The sequence below is a fragment of the Hippoglossus stenolepis genome, chromosome 3 (assembly GCF_022539355.2).
Source record: "Hippoglossus stenolepis isolate QCI-W04-F060 chromosome 3, HSTE1.2, whole genome shotgun sequence".
Classification (NCBI taxonomy): Eukaryota; Metazoa; Chordata; class Actinopteri; order Pleuronectiformes; family Pleuronectidae; genus Hippoglossus; species Hippoglossus stenolepis.
The window spans coordinates 27,592,389-27,612,016 of record NC_061485.1 but is presented as its reverse complement, the minus strand read 5'-3'; the positions used below and the strand labels follow the sequence as shown (position 1 = coordinate 27,612,016).

General features: G+C 41.7%; 1 protein-coding gene across 1 annotated transcript; it reads left to right on the top strand.

Annotated features, from left to right (window-relative positions):
- The first annotated feature begins 572 nt into the window (after positions 1–572).
- efcc1 (EF-hand and coiled-coil domain containing 1) lies at positions 573–19,314 on the top strand. Its single transcript, XM_035152691.2, has 8 exons — positions 573–1,360; positions 2,797–3,230; positions 12,732–12,883; positions 13,177–13,312; positions 15,306–15,462; positions 17,513–17,671; positions 18,179–18,248; positions 18,393–19,314. The coding sequence occupies exons 1-8, from the start codon at positions 683–685 to the stop codon at positions 18,524–18,526; spliced, it is 1,920 nt and encodes a 639-aa protein (XP_035008582.1). The 5' UTR covers positions 573–682; the 3' UTR covers positions 18,527–19,314.
- Positions 19,315–19,628: the final 314 nt, after the last annotated feature.

Here is a 19,628-nt window from a genome sequence, read left to right as displayed (position 1 = left end):
AATTTATGGGCCATGTGTTCAGTTTAGATGAACATCACATTCAGGAGCTCGTGGTGAAGACAAACGAGCTCACAGGTCGTATTCAGTCACAGTGGGAGACCACAGGTGTAAATAGTAAAATGAATGGTGGCTGGATTCCATTTAGCTGCTTCAGTTTCAGGGTCCTGGCATTTTTCCTGCTGCCTCACACTCACTGGGACACGTGTACTGAACAGAGCCATTGTTAGTGGCACCTGTGCTTTTCCATGTGTTTAAAAGTTCTGCTGTGAATGTTACATCAGGGACAAAGCAAGTTGCGTAATGTGTGAAAAGGCATTTTACTCCTTCATACAAACTCTGGGGTAAAAAGTCCAGAAACACAAAGCTGCACAGCCTATTAGGCTCTTGGGCATCAGGTCAAACCCCAGTGAATGACAACAGTTTGTACACCTGGTTGTAGTTATGCTCAGGCAGTATGGGACCGTTACATGGTGTGTGTGCGTTACTGACTCAGTGGGACCCCTGCTTTTGGATTTTGGGGGCAGTGCAACATTCAAATGTGCTTTAACACACGCCTCCTCCGTTCAGCTCCAGCAGTGTGCAGACTGAGGGCTGCAGCAGAGAGGAGCAGGACGCACACTCAGGATGCTCTGACAACTGACGCTCCTGGAGGTTTGTGGAAATATGATGTTGCCCGGTGGAAATGATGGATGCAACAGACTCCAGTGACCCGTACAGCCGCCCGGCGCGCAGGACGCAATGGATAGTCAGCACCCTGGCTTACCATTACGGACTGGACCGGGGAGTGGAGAACGAGATCATAGTGCTGGCCACCGGCCTGGATCAGTACCTGCAGGAGATCTTCCATCATATGGACTATCAGGGGGGAGGCAGGATCCCCGTGGAGGACTTCAACATCCTGTGTGAGCTCCTGGGACTGAACAAAGACTCGGAGGACTCGGAGTGCGCCGGAGTTTTGGACAGTTTACCCAACGAGCTCACCTTCAGGCACTTCCACGCCAAACTGTGCGGACACTTCAGCACCAAGGCGGGGTGTCACTACGAGAACGGCCGGCTGCTGGTCGGGAAGGACAGCGAGCACATCGAGACTCAGATCCGCCTCAGGAGCCCCCTGAAGCGGCAGAAGAAGCTGCTGTGTGTGGGTGCGAGCGGCGGCTCCTGTCCCTCCGAGGAGGGGCGGCACGCCTCCGGCTGCAGGGTCGGCTCCTGCACCAAGGAGTGCTACGAGGAGATAGTAGCCCTGGAGGAGGCCGAGGACCGGATTAGCAAACTGGAGGACGAGAATGCAAGTTTGAGGGAGCTGATCGAGGACATGAGAGCTGCACTCCAGAGCAGTGATGCCCGCTGCTTGGCCCTGCAGGTGAGACAGTGCGGGATGTGTTGCAGCAGGAGGCGAAAAAAGGGGGAATAAGAAGTTTACTCTGTAATCTATATCTAAGAAGAGGAGGGTTAAAATCACACAAAAAACTATTTACATGTTCTCCTCTTAATTTGGGTCTTTCAAGCCACCTACAAAACGTTAATCTACATCATTAAGCCTAATAGTAGTCCTTGTATCTGGGAACATGGCTCCCTATGGCCAACCTACTCTGATAGACATACTCTGGTTTTGGGCCCCAAGACAACCTGTCACCAACTGCCTCAGAGTGTTATTAAAGGGTTATAACTAAGCTATAAAGCATTAGTGAATGATTTACAACTATGAACATAGTCATTAGTTACAAGTTATAAACCCTTTGTAACTGGTGCCACATTCATAAGTTGTACCAAGGTTTCTCAGTGTCTAACAAGGCCAAAAGTAAAACGACTTTCGGGATTGTAAATGCTCATCACTCAATTATGAAATATCAATCAAAAAGTGAATCTGTTAAAAAGATAATTTGTTGTTGGTCCTGCTGCCCTTAACAGGAGGGCAAGTGGCCCAATGGTCCATTTCAAGAGCCCACTAAATGACAGGAAAAGTCATTCAATAGAATCTTGATATGGAACCTTTAATTTTTGTTCTCAATTGTGACTAAGATTGATAGATAGCAGGACATTTCACCATATACAGATCAACTTGTCAGTGCTCTCTTGGGGACAAACTGCTGTCTGTAACAGAGACACCTTTTCGTAAATGAACCCATAACTAGCTGGTATTTCTGTAATGCCGTTTCTTACATTCAGTCAATGTCATTCTGGAGGAAGGTAAACACCAGCTACATGGATTTTACCAACTTACCAACCCATGGCTTCTAACTCATCAAGTGATTTATTAATCTTTAACTAAAGCATGAGATAGAAGCATTTTGTTGCCACGTATAAACCCTGCAAGAGGGGTGAGAAACCCGCTGCCCTTTATTAATAACTCAATACATTTTCTAACTAAGACCTGATTCATTAGAGAATCTCATGATCTGTTATTGACTAACCAGCAAGGCCATTTTTATACAATTTATTATACACATAGCTCAAGTTAGGACATCAATTAATCATTCTTTAACCATTATTAAAGCATCTGTTACAACAAGTACTTCCAAAAACTAATTTATAATATTACATTTTATAATTATACATATTACATATTACAGCTGCAGAATTGATGGTCTAGGAGAAAGTGAGACATCCAATATCTGCGACAACAATAGATATTTAGCACTTGGCTTGTCAAGCATGCATTAATGAAGCCTTTGTTTTTTTTTACAATTTATAAAACAGGAGGAGGTGCCAATGTTGCAGCAGCTTAGTCACATTTCAGTAATTTCAGGGAATATTTTGATCTAGTTTCTTCAGGTCACCTGTTCCTCTTCTCCTCAGGTAGGACTATGGAAGAGTCACTCCAAACACAAACCAGAGGACGGCTGTTTTGTTGCCCACCAGAAACAAGTTGCCCTTGCGAGCAACGGCAGCCTGAAAAGTAGCACCTACAGCAACCTTAAGAGCCTGCAGAACATCATCCACGAGATCGAACTGCTGCAGAACTCCAGAGACCGACAGGCTGAAGAAGCCCTGTTGTGTAATCACAGACTGGAGCAGGAGCTGTGGAGCTCCAAAGAGACTGTCGCTGCTCTGGAGGACTGCAACCGAGCTCTGAAGAGGGAGCAGGTGGGCATGAGGCGGAAGGTCGAGGAGGCCAGGCAGGCGCTTCTCAGTGGACTGGGTAAAGTGAAGGATCTGGAGGCCAAGGCCAATCACGTGCCAGTGCTGCAGAGACACATCCTCCAGCTGGAGTCAGAGCTCCTCTACTACAGGTAAAAACTGTGGAAACTCTGTATCATGTAGTATTTACTACCATCAAAACACTATAAGCTACTGCGTACACTGATCAGTCACAGCATTAAAACCAGTAACTGGTTTCAGATGGCACAATACCAGACCAATCTGAATCACTTAACAAATCAGAGATCTGGTTTGGGATTCAGAGCCTGAAACAGGTTAATGCTTAAGCCACAGCCTAACCATGAAGCATTAGGTTTGCTTCACATAAAGCGTTTGTCTAACAGCGTTTGAAACCTTTGATTTGAGGCTGTGTGTGACGCACGATCTTTTTAACTTCCAGAAACATACAGTATGCAGCGACTGGCCAGGTTTTTGGATGTGTGAAATTGAGAAATGTTTAACCACCAATGTTTCTTTTTCATTTTTCTCACTGATCCTTTCATCACTTCTAGTGTGTAGGAGTTCAGCTGCAGTAAATGCAACAGCACCAGTTTCATTGAGTCCAAATGTCTGCTCTGCTGTTTCCATTTCTTCTATTATTCAATTCAAGACAACAGAGAAACAAAATTCTTGTGGTTGGATCAAGGAAGCAGTTTGTTCTGGGAGTGTTCTTTTCAAAGTAGTATTAATACTTTTGCATTTGTTTTGCATTTGCATTAGTTTTGTGAAACATACTGAAGTTTTAACTGGAGGACAGTAAGATCACGTCCTCTGTATTTTATCTGGGAATTATAGGAGAAACATTGTACAGATAACACATAGCAATTGATCAGGAAATAGAATGAATTTTAAAATCCAAACAAGAAAACGTTGATTTTGTAAATGTTTTGGTGTCGGGTCAAACCTTTCAGGTGGTGGTGGTGTAGACATTGGTGTTGGGGGATCACAATCATATCCTAAAATCTTGGTTACAAAACTGCTGGAGGGAGATAGTTACAATGCTGCAACTGCAACATGCTGTTTTCTACTAACATTTTAATATTTATTCTTTTTAGATATATTTATATAGAAATAAAGATGGTTCTTAATATGGCTATCCCGAATTTCGGTTTGGGGCTTTAAAGCTTCAAACTCGTGGTAGGTTTGTGATAAGCCTGTTCTTCTTTTGACATATCTAGTGTTTGGGGTCATCTTTGCAAATGTAGAAGTTATCTCAGATGCTTAACTTATTTCAAAGGCTTGGTAGCGTACCTGAAAGTGTTATCCCTGGTAAATGGTCACATTTCACTGTTCCAGTGTTAGTGATGCAGCAAACTATCTCTAAAGTGTCAAATGTCATTGTCTGAGAAGAACTATTTCATCAGCTATTTGAGATTTTAGTGGTATTGGATGTATTCTAATAATAATGATAATAGCATTAGAATACTGATTTAGATGCTGATTAGCATGGCACTGGTAGAAGCTTCGAGGCATTTGGCTCAGCCTTAATATTATCTTGGCAACATGTTGATGCATCAAAAGAAATACTGACCCAAGGTCACAGACAGAGGGCATAGACGAGACGTAGACTTTTTTCCAAAGCTCTCCATTAGGTCCAGTCAGCTGTCTAAACTCTGAGCTAAACAATGTCTGGCTGTTCATTATGTCATGAAGAAGAAGGGCTTGCTTTGGCAGGTTACTGCATGAGGGAGGCCTTTGTGGCCAGATGAACCATAATGAATTATAATTCTTCCTAGAATAAAATGGCTCTGTTTACCTCTGGCTTCATGCCTGGAAAACTCTGCTATGCTTTTTATGATGCCTTGATGTGGTTTACTATTCCAATTTTCAGCCTTGTTGTGTTTTAGTTTATTTAACAGGCATCGTGTGTGGCAGGTCGGTGCTGCCTGAGCGCCGCTACTGTTGGGAACTATTCATTTTGGTGGAAGTAAGGGTGTAATTGGACTTTTAAATGTTCAATGTTTATCTCTGTGTCTGTTGTCCCAGTTCCAACCATATAATCAGTGTCTGCAGGTCTGGTTTTCTTAGATAGCAGATGTCTTTAAATGGTGAAAACATCAACATAATGCTAAGACACAGTCACGTGCAACCGGACCTACGTGATTAAAGTCCCCACTACTACCTGCTTTTAGGTGGTTCAAAATAAGAAATCTAGCGGCCACAATACCCCCTCCTTTTACCCTAAACTCCACTAATCTATGCAGACTGCGTAGCAAAGTCTTTTCACTGCCCTTCCATTGATGCCCTAATGGTAAATAATTCCACACTAGAAAGGCTCGGACTTGTCAAGAGAGAGCTCCATTGAGTGAGAGGCTCAACAGACTGGCCATTCTCATCAATCTCCGCTCACTTCTTTCACTCCGCACCCCAACTGAACAATACCACATAGGCACCCCCGTCCTATGGATCTTAGCAACTGAGCTCCATGTATATAAAGCCTCAATGCTTGCTCAGTCACAACTCATCCTGTGGCACAGGAGAGGGAGAGGTGCCGGTTTAACCCTTGCCCTTTACATTTTTGAGGAGATAAATTTCTGTCTTTTTTTCATATTTTACTTCTTGCTCCTAATATGTTGAATTATCTTAAAATTAAGTCATTAATCTTTCAACTTGCAGTCTCTCTGTCAGACGTCGCATATCATACGTGGCAGGTTTAGAGATGCAGCACTCTGTCTGGGGGACTGTTGAAATGAGTGGCCGTAACATTATCTCTGTGGCTTATTCTTAAACTGCTGTGACAAGTAATGAGATTATCTCTCAGTGGTAGAGAATTACAGGGCCGGGGGGGTTGATATGTGGCACTGCTTCTGTTCCATGGATTCCACATGGAGATCAGAATAATGGAGAAAGTGCTGATGCATCCATATGATGTTGAAAGCACAACAAGTTCTTGAACAGAAACAATAGGTTGTTTCCTTCTACTAGGAACATCTGCTGAAAAAGATCCACAGAGTGTGGCCGAGTTTCGTCCCCATGGTTACAATAATAGGCAAGCAGAGTAAACCAGTGGCTGTGTACCAGTAGCCGCATACCAGTCAGTGGTGGTGTACCGGACCATCGTCATCATTGTAATGATAATAAAAACATGGTTTTCACTTATGGAATTGTTACAGTTTGGTTGGGTTTCAGCACAAAAACTACTTGGTTAGGTTTCAGGAAAGGTCGGGGATTGGGTTAGAATAAATACTTCTTTGAAGTTAAGGGAGGTTGTCATGGTTATAATAATAAATTACTCATCCAGGTATGGTCACGGTCATGAAAAAAACAGACGACACCGACTCGACCTCCTCACTACGTGGACTTTGTCGCTCGATTTAAAATGTCACCTGACATTCTCCTTTCCTCCCGTCATAATTAGTATGGCCATTAGAGGTCACATAACAAAAAACGTAAATTTGTAATCTCTGGAAGCACTTAGTTTGAGCCCTAACAACATTTGCCAACCATGCTATATTGGCTGAATGTAATATTATGTGTAATAAACAAACCATCTTTATATGGAACCGTTAATTTTTGTTCTTAATTGTGACTAAGATTGATAGATAGCAGGACATTTTACCATATAAAGATCAACTTGTCAGCGCTCTCTTGGAGACAAACTGCTGTGTGTAATAGGGACACCTTTTCTAAATAAACCCATAACTAGTTTAGTATTTCTGTAATGCCATTTCTTACTTATCACCCTGATAAAAATATCTACAAAAAGCTAATAATACTTAATAGCCTGGTTGATGTCTTGGATAATATAAAGTTATTAGCTATCTCCTATTAGCTTGTTTTAAGACTGGAAATAATGCCTGGCTCGTTCCAAAAGTAACAAAACCCATCTCTTGCACATTTACAGCTCACAAATAAAGGCTTTATGTCTTGTTTTTGAAATATGAAGTGCTGATTAATAAGTTGAAGAGGCAGATTTTGTTAGTTTTGCACATAGGCAGGCTAACTGTGTCCAATCCAGTCTCTGTGATATACTAAGGTAACAGTTTTATACAGACATATGCTGAGCCATTAGATGGGCTCTCATCTAAGTCTCAACAATTAGAATAATACATAAAATATTTTTTTTTCCTGAAATGTGGAACTGTTCCTATAACATGTTATTCGCATCTTAATTTCGTTTCCTTCCCTTCCCTCTGTACTTTTTTGTGGACGTTCATTTCTCTCATCTAGAAAATCCCCTTTCCACTTTCCATCAACATCCCAGCAGACGCTTAAAAAATGTGGTCATCAGTATGAAACTTAAGATGTGTGGGTGTTGTTGCATAACGTCTGTGATTTCTTTGGATTGCATGAGAACCGAGTGCAGGCTGAAGCTTAGATGGGAGCTGTGCCTTGTATTGGAGTTGATTGGCACAGAAAAGTTTGTCTCAAATGTGATCATCTAAAAGTGTCATTTGTAGCTCTGGTGTTTTTAAGTTCCAGAAGGTAAAAGTGAGTAGAAATGGGTCACTGTAACCTTTGTAAGCTCTGTGATGGCCAGAGGGATTAGACAATAGGAAACACTGCATGAGGAACAAAAAGAAAAGAGGGGGAGGACAGCATACCATCTGGAGGAAGAAGCAAACACTCAACTGTTTGTTCATGAAATGACATCCATGCTTCACATGGACCACAAGAGATGAATGGTTTCATTCAGTTTTCTATCTTTTTTTTTCGCCCCAAAAAAAAACATATAGAGTGGAGATACATATCTCTCACTGAAATGAAGTTTAGTCATCTTTCATCCAGACTTTCTTCAGTTTGATGATCCTCTTGAGTCCAGGTGTCTCAGTGTATAGTCCAAGGATTTCTAGAGAGCGCACCTAAGCACATGTGTCCACAGTGTGCAATTTTAAAGCTCACTTTTTGTTTTAGTGTTACGCCTGCAGACTTCTTCTCTGTATGCCTCTAACCCCTGGCCCTCTGAAGACAGGCCCCAGGGGAGGCATAATCTCCCAGCCTTTTCATGCTCTCTGCATGGCGCCTGAGAGTGAAGGCAAGAGGAGGGTCTAGCAGACCATTTATCTGCCTCTGCACAAGAGCTGCGCCATTGTGTGGAGCAGGTGCTGCATCGGCATTCCTGCCCATTAAATAATGTGGAAAGGACACACTCTTGGGATGTGTGGGACCCGTGGCGTTGTGCTGCTGCCGCCTTACTGTTGTTCTTGAACGGCCTTCAAGAACTCAAACTGCCAAGTGGATTCATTTTCACATTGGACCACTGCCCCACTCTCCCTCCCTCTGGTTAGGAGGTATGCTGACATCAGCAGAAATACATCACACACAAAATATCTTATAAACCTATGCCACCCACCCTTGTTGGACTTTTCTCCCTGTTTATTTCCCTCTACTTTTAATACCCTCATTTGTTTGACTTTGGGGGGATCTTTGCACTGCATTGCTTGCTTAGGCAGAGCTTTACCACCCTCTGTAAATGTTACAGGCATTGGTTTCTGGCTCAAGTCTAATGCTAAACAGTAATCACATCCCTGAAGCTGCTTTATTTGTATCCCAGAAACCAGCTCATTGTACGAGCGCGACTTCAGAAGACTTGATTAATAACCATCAGCTATGTAAACACGACCCCTCACCCGTCTCCGTCATGCTGCAGGGCACCAACAAGCGCTGAACTTTAAGTTCAAGCTCAAGTTTACAGCAGCCCCTCATTTTTAACCTCTGCAGAGAAAGGAGACTGTCAGTGACCGATGACACCTGAAAGAGGAAACTGCTCTTCGGGGAGTGGAGGTGGGGGAGCACTGACGGGGGGGGTGGGTATGTTGATGGAAAGTTCACTTCAGTGTTGCACTGAGATAAACACAGGGAGGACTCTGGGTGTCCTGGCTGTAACAACAAACAGCTGGAGTAAGCCCCCTCCCCCACAGGCCAAAAGAACATCTTTAGACTTTTGCTAATAGGGTAGAAAACAGGATCCTATTAATTAGCAATGCCCTGACATAGCACAATAGAGGTCTTCATGTACACTTCTACTCCTACTGTGTGCCTTTAGGGAGGTTGTAAAAATTAGGCCTCCATTATATAGACTACAAAATGCATCCACATATTTAACTATGCCACTAGTGCACTTTCTTTGCCAAGAGCTTAAATCTCCTGCTTGTTATGTACGTAGCTAATTGTTAGATGTTTCTTTCCTTCATTGCAAAGAATATTGTAATATACAGTCACAGTGACAGTGACATATATGCTATAATAGAATTTCCCTGTATAGTGTTAGGATTTACTTCAGACTTTTTATGTTATTCTAAGCTCGTTCCAAGTCCCAATTCAATTTTGGCCAAGGATAAGTCAAGAGGTGCCTTTGAAACATGTGATATGAAGAAACCAGAGGGGAAAGCCATATATTCAGTTCAGGAAATGTTAAATTGATTAACTGTCTGATCCACTTGTTCAGTACTTACTCGAAAGCTATAAGGTCTGTTTCAAGTTTCCAGCAAGATTTGTATGGCCAAAGTCTGCCTTCAAGTACACCTTAGACTATAACTTTACTATTCTCTATTCTATAAATGGGACGAAGGGCAAATAGCCAAATGTTCAGAAATTGAAATTTTTTTGGCCAACTCAGGCCAGAAGATCTACATCAAGTTTGAGTGAGTAATTGATCACCCACCAGTCCAGTATACACAGAGTAACATTATCATTTTGTTGAAGTTATCCACCTACAGTACATGTAAGTACTTGTAAGTCTTTGGCTTTTGGTCCCCAAGAACAGCTGAGAAAAATATTTTAGCTGCCTGTCATTCAACTTTCTTCTAAGTCTCTAACTTATAGTTAGCTCTGTTGACTGGGTGGTGCCTTTTATCATGATTATTTTCACTCTCTGAAAATATCTGCTTCTCTGCTGCAACAAATACATTTCAAAGCTGTAACCTAACCATTGTCCTTTAAACATGCTTTAAAACCAAAACAATGATCTAACATAGGCTAAACAACTCATGGTAGTATTCACCTAGATTCATTTGTTGTTTCCACTCTCCTTTTGGCTTTGTTTTGGTCTTTGTCAACTCCTCAGAAGAAATGTTTTGCTGCTAAATGCTACATTAGCTAGTTGCTAAATATATCTAGCTGTAATTTGATGCTTGGCCGAGAGTTTACATTGTATTTATCAGAGCTTTTCAGTGGAAACACCTGACTTCCCATTCATAATATTACTGTTGTTGTTTGGCAATTTCTCCACAAAGTAAAAGCACAATGTGTTTTTTTGCAGCAATGCTTTACAGCAAACTAAATTACAGAGCTTTTATTTAGAAACGTTGTGAACATCTGAAGTCTGAACATTGTGTCATTTGACAGAGCTCTGAAATAGCCGACACGAATGTATGAAAAATAATAGCATTTCAGTAAATCATTCAAACTTAATATAAGTCACACACATGGACAGCAATAGTGAGTATAAAAGCTTCATTCCAGATAAACCAGGTAGGATGAACACAAAGTTTTCTAACTTCACTCTGCACCATTGAGTGTTTATAAAAAGCTCTGCACACAACATCCAGCTTACAAACAATAAAAAGACAGTATATTGAGTATATATTTGAAGATAATTCATCAATGACAACTTGGGAATAATGAAGTAGCTCTGGAGCATTAACACAGGTCAAGAGAACAACCCATTCTTAAGAGGCAGGTTTAAAACGGACACTACACTAGTTAGATCACATTTTAATAAAAAAAACATTTGTTGATCTCAGCCATCTAATATAACTTGATGTATTGCACTGAATGGAAATTTTATCACTAGATGCTAAAATGTTTTTAATTGGTGCATAGACTATATATACAAAATTTACCATAATGGTTTATTCTGGCACACAATCTGACATGACTCCCTAATTGTTACCCACTGAAATGCAAAAGCATCTATGTTTACACTCATATGACACTGTGAAGTCTGCAGTCTGGAATACTTTCTCTCTGCCTCAGCAAAATAAGTAAATTAATCAATACTTTTTATTTTGGCAGGTCAAACTCATCCCATGCTGTTTTGTCATTTGCTGCATTGGCAAGAACTATGATCCCTGTCTAATGAAAAGCTGATCAAATTGTGTCTATGTCTGCTGCATCCCACAATCCAACCACTACCCAGGATGTCTGGCTGGACTTCTTTCAGTAGTCTCTGCTCATCCAGTCAGAATTCCCATACTCAGCACCACCGCCCCAACACTAGAGCGTAGCTCATCACTGTCAAACCATGTAATTGGAAACCCACTTTAAACAGTTTAAATCTCAACCACAGTCAAATACTAAGTCGAACAAATTTTTGTGTGATAGTTAGTAGGTCATTCATTTGACTATAACCTCAAAAGTGAGACTGTTTGTGGGAGTCTTTTCTTTTTGTTTCTAAAGACACAAAGTCGTTTTTACATGTCAAAAGCCCGGGCGAGAAGCTGCGGCCTTGCCACAGTATTCGCCGGACACAGGCTGCAGCCTCCCTGCAGCCACTGTCAATTAAAGTGCAATTAGTCACACCGAAAGCCTGCGTTTGGAAAAGCCCTCAACCAGTTCATTCCAGAGTCTGAGCGTTTCCTCAGCAACCAGGAAAGTTTTGTGTGTTCATGCCCATACATTAGTTTCATGTTGGCCCAACTGCAGCTGCTGGCCAACATGAACTAACTCTGTCTCTCCTCCACCACGGCCCCCACTAATTTAAACATGACTCTCTGATTGATTGCCTGAAATCATGCGGCAATTATTGACCGTCAGTGTGGTCAGTCGTTTCTCCCCACACAGAAATCTAAAGTAGTACACAGATGCAGCGTATATAATGTTGTCTTACAGCATAGTCTGCCTCGTGCCAACAGGATATAAGCATGAGCGCTCCTCGACTTTTTCTTTTTTTTTCAGCGAGTCAGGCTGTTGAAAACCTTTTCAAGATTTTCTCTCTCTTTTTTTTCTTTCCTTCAGCAAGACATCATCATCTGGAAACACTTAGTCTGTGATTTACCAAGGCCCCCTATCGGATTTCCCCGCAACACAAAAGAGCAGACAGCAGGAGAAACCTAGAAAATCCAAACCATTGCAGAACGATTGATCCGACCAAACTATAGTCTCGGACTTGTGTTAGGCACAAATAAGACACATGACATATAGATACATGTTACACATCTTTTCATCTGCAGATTAAAACAGTTGCAACAGAGCTTAGAAAACTCTTCATGCATTAAAAAATTGTTTCGCTCTAACTTTTGTTCCATCCAGTGTTTTAACATCACATCTTATACTCTAACTCCTGCACACTGAGAGCGCCTTTCTACCACTGACCCACTTTACTGTAAAATGCCTCAAAGATACAATGTCTGGCTTCAATTACCCCACCCAGATTTGGCATACAACATCAGAGGCCTCTATAAAATTATCATGGTGGTTGTAGATGTGGCTTAATACATACTGCCTTGTGTTACTTGATATGTTCTCTTTGATGTTGGAAATTGGTTTGGACTGAACTTTTCTCATCTGTGCAAATTTGAAGAGCAGTTTTAGCCGCTTGGTCAGTGCCAGTTTATGTAGCAGAGGGATTTGCAGAAGCCCAGGCGGGGTCATGTATTCACAGAGAACCTGCAGTCAAACAGCCATGTTGAACAGACACTGCTCCCTTTCAGGTCAGAGGTGTCAAAACTACAACTCCCAGGCTGCACCGGGGCAGAGCAGCAGCTGAGCGTTGGCAGCAGCAGGCCGGGCCAGAGATGCTGCCCGGATTCGCAACACGACCGCTGTTCCCCGACAGGGCGCGCTGTGACGACGCCTGACAAAAGTAAGATGTCTTTTTGCTAAAGACATAGAATGCATCGCTAATGTCCCTTTAATGCATATGGAAGATTAGTAGAAAGTCCATGATAAGCATTCATGCACTTTACCAACTAATCCCATTTACTCAAACTCCTGATAACTTTCCCAGCTTTTGGAGCAATAGGCCTACAGGTGTGGCTATGGGGGTTAAGTGCATTACATGATGAATCAGAAGGTTAATTTCCCTCCTAACAATTTTCACTTGCCCTTCTGATTCAGTGCTACTATAATGGTGATTGTTTTCTTGATGGTGTCTAGTGGAGGAGCAGCTGTTTCGATCGGTGGAGGGCCAGGCCGCCTCTGACGAGGAAGAGGACAAGTGGAGCAGGGATCAGCAGAAGCAGGTGGACGAGGTGAAGCGGATCTTGACCAGGCTGTCCTGCTGTGGAGACAGGTACAACACAACTGTCTCCTCACTCTATCTTAAAGCAGGGCACCAGCTCACTGCAACCCAGTCACACTCTAGTCTATAGACAGCTGGCACACTATAATTTCACACAATTAAACTGTGAAAAAACATTAAAGATATTTTTAAAGCTACGATAGTCTTGAAGGCAGAAGAAAAACGAGCTATTGTTGCTATAGCCAAGATGCTATGGCTGTTTTGTTTCCAAAACAATTGACTCACGGCAGGAGATCCACTAATATTCAACACATGTAGGAGTAAAGTTACAGCAGCAAAGGATAGAGCCACAGAGCGAAACAGTGACCGCCCACTTGTAGAACGGCTCTGGTTCAGGAAGTTAGTTTCCCATTTATTTTCTCCATTGATGTTTCAGAAAATCCTTATACAAAGAGTTTTAAGCCTGGAGTACGAGATAGATCGTGACCATAAAACATTTGAGAGGCACAAGACTGTGTATACAATACTTTGAGAATGAAGGAACTACGGATCCCATAAACCGATTGCAAATGATGCCTGTTGTTGCAGCATGTTTGAAAGGGAAATCATTTTTGCTCTGTGGTACATGTAATGCTGATTAGCGGTCATTATTTTCTCGGTTTTGGTAAACATTTCCGTGGTAACAGGGAGCTCCACAAATCAAACGTCACACTTGAGGATCATGGGTAGTGTAGTACTTCGACTCCATACTACTCCCCGTCAGTTTTTGGTGATGAAACTGAGTCCAAACCACACCTAACCCGAACCCAGCCATCTGTTGTCAGTCTACTGGACCCACAATTGTAGGAATTGAAGAACCGTCCCTCCCGACGTAACCCTTAATTCTCCCTCACACCCTTCCTTGACCTCATGTTGTTTTTCATGGAGGTCAAGAAAAAGTGTTTACGAAGGTTTTTCAACCATCATCTGATGATTTTATTTAAAGTAAAACTGAAACCACGCCTCTGCCCTTCTCTGGATTAACTTTATTTATACATAAAAAATGCCTATTAACTTATCCAGCAGACGTACAGCAACAGTAGTGTTCACTGGGTGTCCCTGTCTCTGGCCACTTGACAGATGTAAATCTATTCATTATTGGTCTTTACCGACTCCTGGAATATCATCCAATAGATGTTAGACTCCTTTCAGCAGCCAGTTAAACACAGCAGTAAGTTATCTCAGGGCCCATTTTATATAGAAGAAGTCTATACAGTCCTCTTTGTAATGTTTGAAAAGAACACAGTGGGTTTGTCAGAAATTTCTTTGTGAAAGTGAAAAAGAACAGTTACCCTCTGCTGCTGAAAACAAGGCTGATGAAAGCGAACCACATAGTAAATGTGCCATGAAACCAAAGCAGTACAGTAAAAAGCTCCACAAAACTGCAGCACAGGGTGATAAATCTCTGTCTCTTTAAGCATTCACCTTCATGTTACACACTTTTATTAGATGTATTGTTGATGATAAATGTGTGTAATAATAATAGGGAGCATTGAGTTTTCTCAATTTAATGCGGGCTCCTGTGTGCCAAGATGTATTTAAATGTTGTCTGTCACCAATCATGGAAAACAGCAATACACTGATGAAATAAATTTACCAAATAACAATGACAGAAATTATTTAACCATTAAACTGCTTTCTATAACTGTTATATGTTGTTGGGTGACGAGGGGTTGAAGCCTATTAAACGTCCGTCACAGGGTTAACACATATAGACAAACAACCACATTCACACTCAGATTCACTCCCACAATAAAATAAAGTATCAAATATGGTATTTTTATGTGAAAGTCTGAAGGATTAACATCCAAAGCCAGGACTTGGTGTTGATGTTTAATCCACAACACGGAAGACATCTGAGACATTTCACACTAAAGCAAGATACAAGCAACCATTTCAATAAGAACTAAATCCACCATAAAACACTGGCGTTGTTTTGTTGCTCAGACATTTGTCCAGTCCAGCCTGACAGTCTGTCTGTCTTCTGTCCCGTGATGTCGAGCAGGTGCGACGACAAGGCATTCAAGAAGCTGCTGTCCAACTTCGGGAGCTCGAGGAGCGAGGAGAGCTGCAGTGCTGTGCTGGAGCTGCTGGAGAGGGTGACCAGGCTGCACAAGCAGCTGGAGCAGAAGGAGAGCCAGGCAGAGATAGACATGGACCAGGTACAGACCACCACTCACCCCCATCTCGCCAGGGTGGGCCACTGCTGCATGCTCTGCCCTGTTTTGTTGGATCTGTTTGCACTGAACTGTTCTGTGCTCTGCCTTGCTCCGCATCATAAGGCGTTCTGTGGCTGTGTGTATGGTGTTAAACTAGATTAGAGAGGACTGGCGACGGTTGTTATGAAAGTGGAGGCTTCAAAAGCAAAACCACAGCTCGTGGCTTGATCTTGCAGCTTCCACCTAACCAAACCACCAGCAGTGACTACAGAGCCTCCCTCTGTGTGTGTGTGTGTGTGTGTGTGTGAGCTAGCAGCTGTATCTCACTGGAGCTGACCACGGGAACACCCTCGCCCCCTCCTTGTCCTCCATGACACTGAAGAGCATCATAAATTAAAGCTCTCTTGTTACAGTCGAGTAGGATTTTCACAACACAGGAAGACAGGCGGAGGTTGACGTGATGTGTTTCCAGGACGTCTCAGCACTCAGAGAGGAAAAGTTAAAACTAAACAAAGTCGTGACTGTGAGGCTTTGTTTATGTGCAGGAAGTGTGGGGTGAGACATTTGTCCTTCAATGTGCTATGACGTAAAGGTGCAGGGCGGGGATTTCCAACATCTACATTGGATGTATTTACATTGTATTAAGATGTTTAGCAGACCTGCAAGGCAAAAAGGTTACATTTCCAAGAGTGACATATCCACCTGCTCTTAATCTTAATCTGCATTTTGTCTCAAAGGATACATTTGAAGATTTTCTGCTTTTTTTTTTCTTTTTGCAACAAATCCCCCAAAAATACAAAAAAAATAACTTTTCACAGTCTTTCATTATTCAGTTTGTGTCCCTAAAGCCTGATATATCTTATGCCTCTGTGCCATTGAATGCAAACTGTGTTTAAAAACTATTAAAAACACATCAGTGAGCCACACCATTGCACTGGGTGGCACGTTGCTTCAATACTCTGATTACACTCTCTGTAGATGATTTTGACTCAATCCAAATGTGTATTAATCTGCCGAAGAAAATAGTCCGAAACAGTATATGTACACATGTATGTACACACACGCACACGCACACCACACACACACACACACACACACACACACACACACACACACACACACACACACACACACACACACACACACACAGATACATACAAGCTATACATATTCTTTTAATCAATACCTGTAACAATTTATTTTAAAGACTACTATTCCAATCCCAGTCACATTTGTTTTTTAACTAATGCACTCATACATGGAATTTTCATTGTTACTTTTATTACGTTAAATGTGATGAACTATGGAAATGTTTCAAATGAATCTTTCAAGCTTTCTAGTTGAGATTTCAGTTAACATTGATACACTATCAATTTTAAAGGTCAATTCCGTCAATCAATCAATCAAATTGTATTTGTATAGCCCATATTCACAAATCACAGTTTGTCTCATAGGGCTTTAACAAGGTGTGACATCCTCTGCCCTTAACCCTCAACAAGAGGAAGGAAAAACTACTAAAAAACCTTTTAACAGGGTAAAAAGAAGGTAAAAACCTCAGAGAGAGCCACATGTGAGGGATCCCTCTCCCAGGACGGACAGAAGTGCAATAGATGTCACGTGTAATGGAGAACATCATCAAGATACGAGTATTTTCAGCATTGATTAGAATAAACACTTTGTAGCATAACTGAAGGTCAATGAATTGATGGATTATTGTCAGTAATGCTAGAGTATCTGAGGAGAGATATTATATATCAAGCAGTCTTGTTGTAATCATAGTCCACGGTCAGCAGCCACCACGATCAGGATCCACCATCACGAGCGGATGCCACTATAGTCCACAGTCATGTCCACTGCCGCCATCAGGATCCACCATCAGCTGCGACCTTGATCCTGGTCCACCACCATTATCAGATTCCAACACAATACAGGATCCGCCATTATTATCCCTCTCTGATGTTGTCATGTCAGATAAACCATAGTATGAGACCTTAATCCATGCAGAAGGAGTTTATGTACCCTGAGTTAGACGTGCTTGTGTTGTGTGTTTCAGATGAGGGATTCTTTGGTCCAGGAGCTCCAGCAGAAGGCCGAGGAGACCGAGCTGCTTCAGATGGAGCTGCAAATGTTGGAGACAGAGAGGGTTCGTCTGTCACTGGTGGAGGAGAAACTCGTGGACATTCTGCAGCTCCTCCAGCAGCTCAGAGACCTGGTTAGTCAGAGTAAATGAAACAAGTCGATTCTTAAATTATTGTTGAACTGAAGCCAAGGTTTTGTAATCTTCTGCACGTTTGGACCATGCTAAGGTCTAAACGTATTGTTTTGATTGTTAGCACAATGAAAAGTCTTGTAAACAGGAGGGAGAACATGATGTGAACTAAAACTCTTCGCTGAAACTCAAAGTAATGAAAATCATTTTGCAGAGTTGGCAACTGAGGGAATCCACCCACAATGCACTGGAGTTATTTTTCTGGTCAGTCAGATTGAAAGTATTCACCAGAACAAACCTCTGTACAGACATGAGTCTCTCCACATTGACCATGTTTGAGTTAACAAACACACGTCTTAGACATCACGTGGGTTTTTAACCATGTTTCTGTGATCTAACACTAACAGTGGGACATTGATTATAGATGTGAGAGTAGTTCTGTTGTTGTAAGAGTCAGACTATCTGTTAATTGTCTGACAGCCGTCTGAGAGCCGCTCTCTCTCGTTTCAGAACGTCTCGCGAAGGTCTCTCGGGAAAATCTTGCTCAGCACTTTGGAGTCTTGCAGCGACCCACAACACGGTTAGTGGAGCTCACATGCCTAATAAAATCAATGTGAAATGTGATAATGAAAACTTACAGTGACTCGGGGCAGGGAATTAAATTATGTTCTCGTCTGTAACATGATTTCCACAGCGGTCACCATCTGCTGTTTTTATTGCACAGGGAAAGCCCACATTCTGGAGGTGCTCAACGCTCTCTACCATGAACTGGCTGCCTGCGAGATTCTGTCCACTGGTGGACCTCTGCAGCGAACACAGAGTCAGCAGTCTCTGAACGCTCTCATCATCTCCTGCTAGACAACACCGCCTCCTGCTGGGCCAGTCTGCTGCCAACAGCCTTTCTACGGGATACCAGAAGCTGTATCAGTGGTCAATAAACAGGCTGATTGATGTGTACAGTGTATTATTAGTGTATTATATTGTAGCTTATACTCCTGTCATCTATAAAGGGAAATTAGTCTAGAGAGATAATTATTGCAGTCAAGGGCTTTATTACTGCTAAAGTAAATTCTTGCTTTTTAAGAGCTTTTATTTCTTTCCTAATCCATAAAGATGTTTTTATTTTTCCACAAATAGTTCTGAATGTGAAAATGTTGAAATAAGCTAAACATTAAATAGGCATGAAGTTGTCTATGAAATGTATCAACCACCTGGAATGATAACATGTCAGATAACTTAAAGGAAGCTGCAGCTCAATGTACGTGCTTCATTCCTCTGCATATTAAGATTAAATATATCACACCTTTATAAGACTTTGTCATAACAAACATACAACGACAAAACATACCGAGTAATGCAGCCTGTGTCTGGCCAAATTTTGAGAAGCTATTGGTTTCAACCACTGGGAAGCCTCAGTGTTGTTTGATGGTGCATGTACATGAGTGATGCTGGGAAATACGTCTCCAGGATCATTTGTACATGCACAGCACATATGATATAATACAACAGCTTTAGCTTGAAATCTTTCTGAAACATGAATCTTATGAGTTGGATCAGTTACATTGTCATTGCTGTCTTGCCTTGCACACAAAACCACTCACTGATGTCACTGACTCATGCCATTAAAGCCTTTCAGTTCTGCAGAACTTTTATTCATTTATTGATGTCTGTGAAAATGAATTGTGGAAGAGGAGAGGTGGTTGGAAAAGAGGGGTGAGAGAGAGAGCAGGTACAATTTGTGTAACTGTCATGGATGTAATAGAAATAATAAGATAAATGTAATTATGTTTTTAATGATAGCAGCACCAGTTAATAATAATTAATAATAATTAATTAAATAATTGTATTTATAAGAGAGAGAGAGAGAGAGAGAACAACTATGGGAGAGAATAAAACACAAAGTTAGTGACATGTAATAAAATAAAAACTAAATTATTATACAGCCCTGTCAGTTATTTAT

Bases quoted from the DNA above. Each gene is read 5' to 3' on its own strand.
- efcc1 (XM_035152691.2), top strand. From the start codon at position 683: ATGATGGATGCAACAGACTCCAGTGACCCGTACAGCCGCCCGGCGCGC. The intron at 12,884-13,176 runs GTAAGATGTCTT...GATGGTGTCTAG, and splicing joins TGTGACGACGCCTGACAAAA to TGGAGGAGCAGCTGTTTCGA. The intron at 15,463-17,512 runs GTACAGACCACC...TGTGTGTTTCAG, and splicing joins CAGAGATAGACATGGACCAG to ATGAGGGATTCTTTGGTCCA.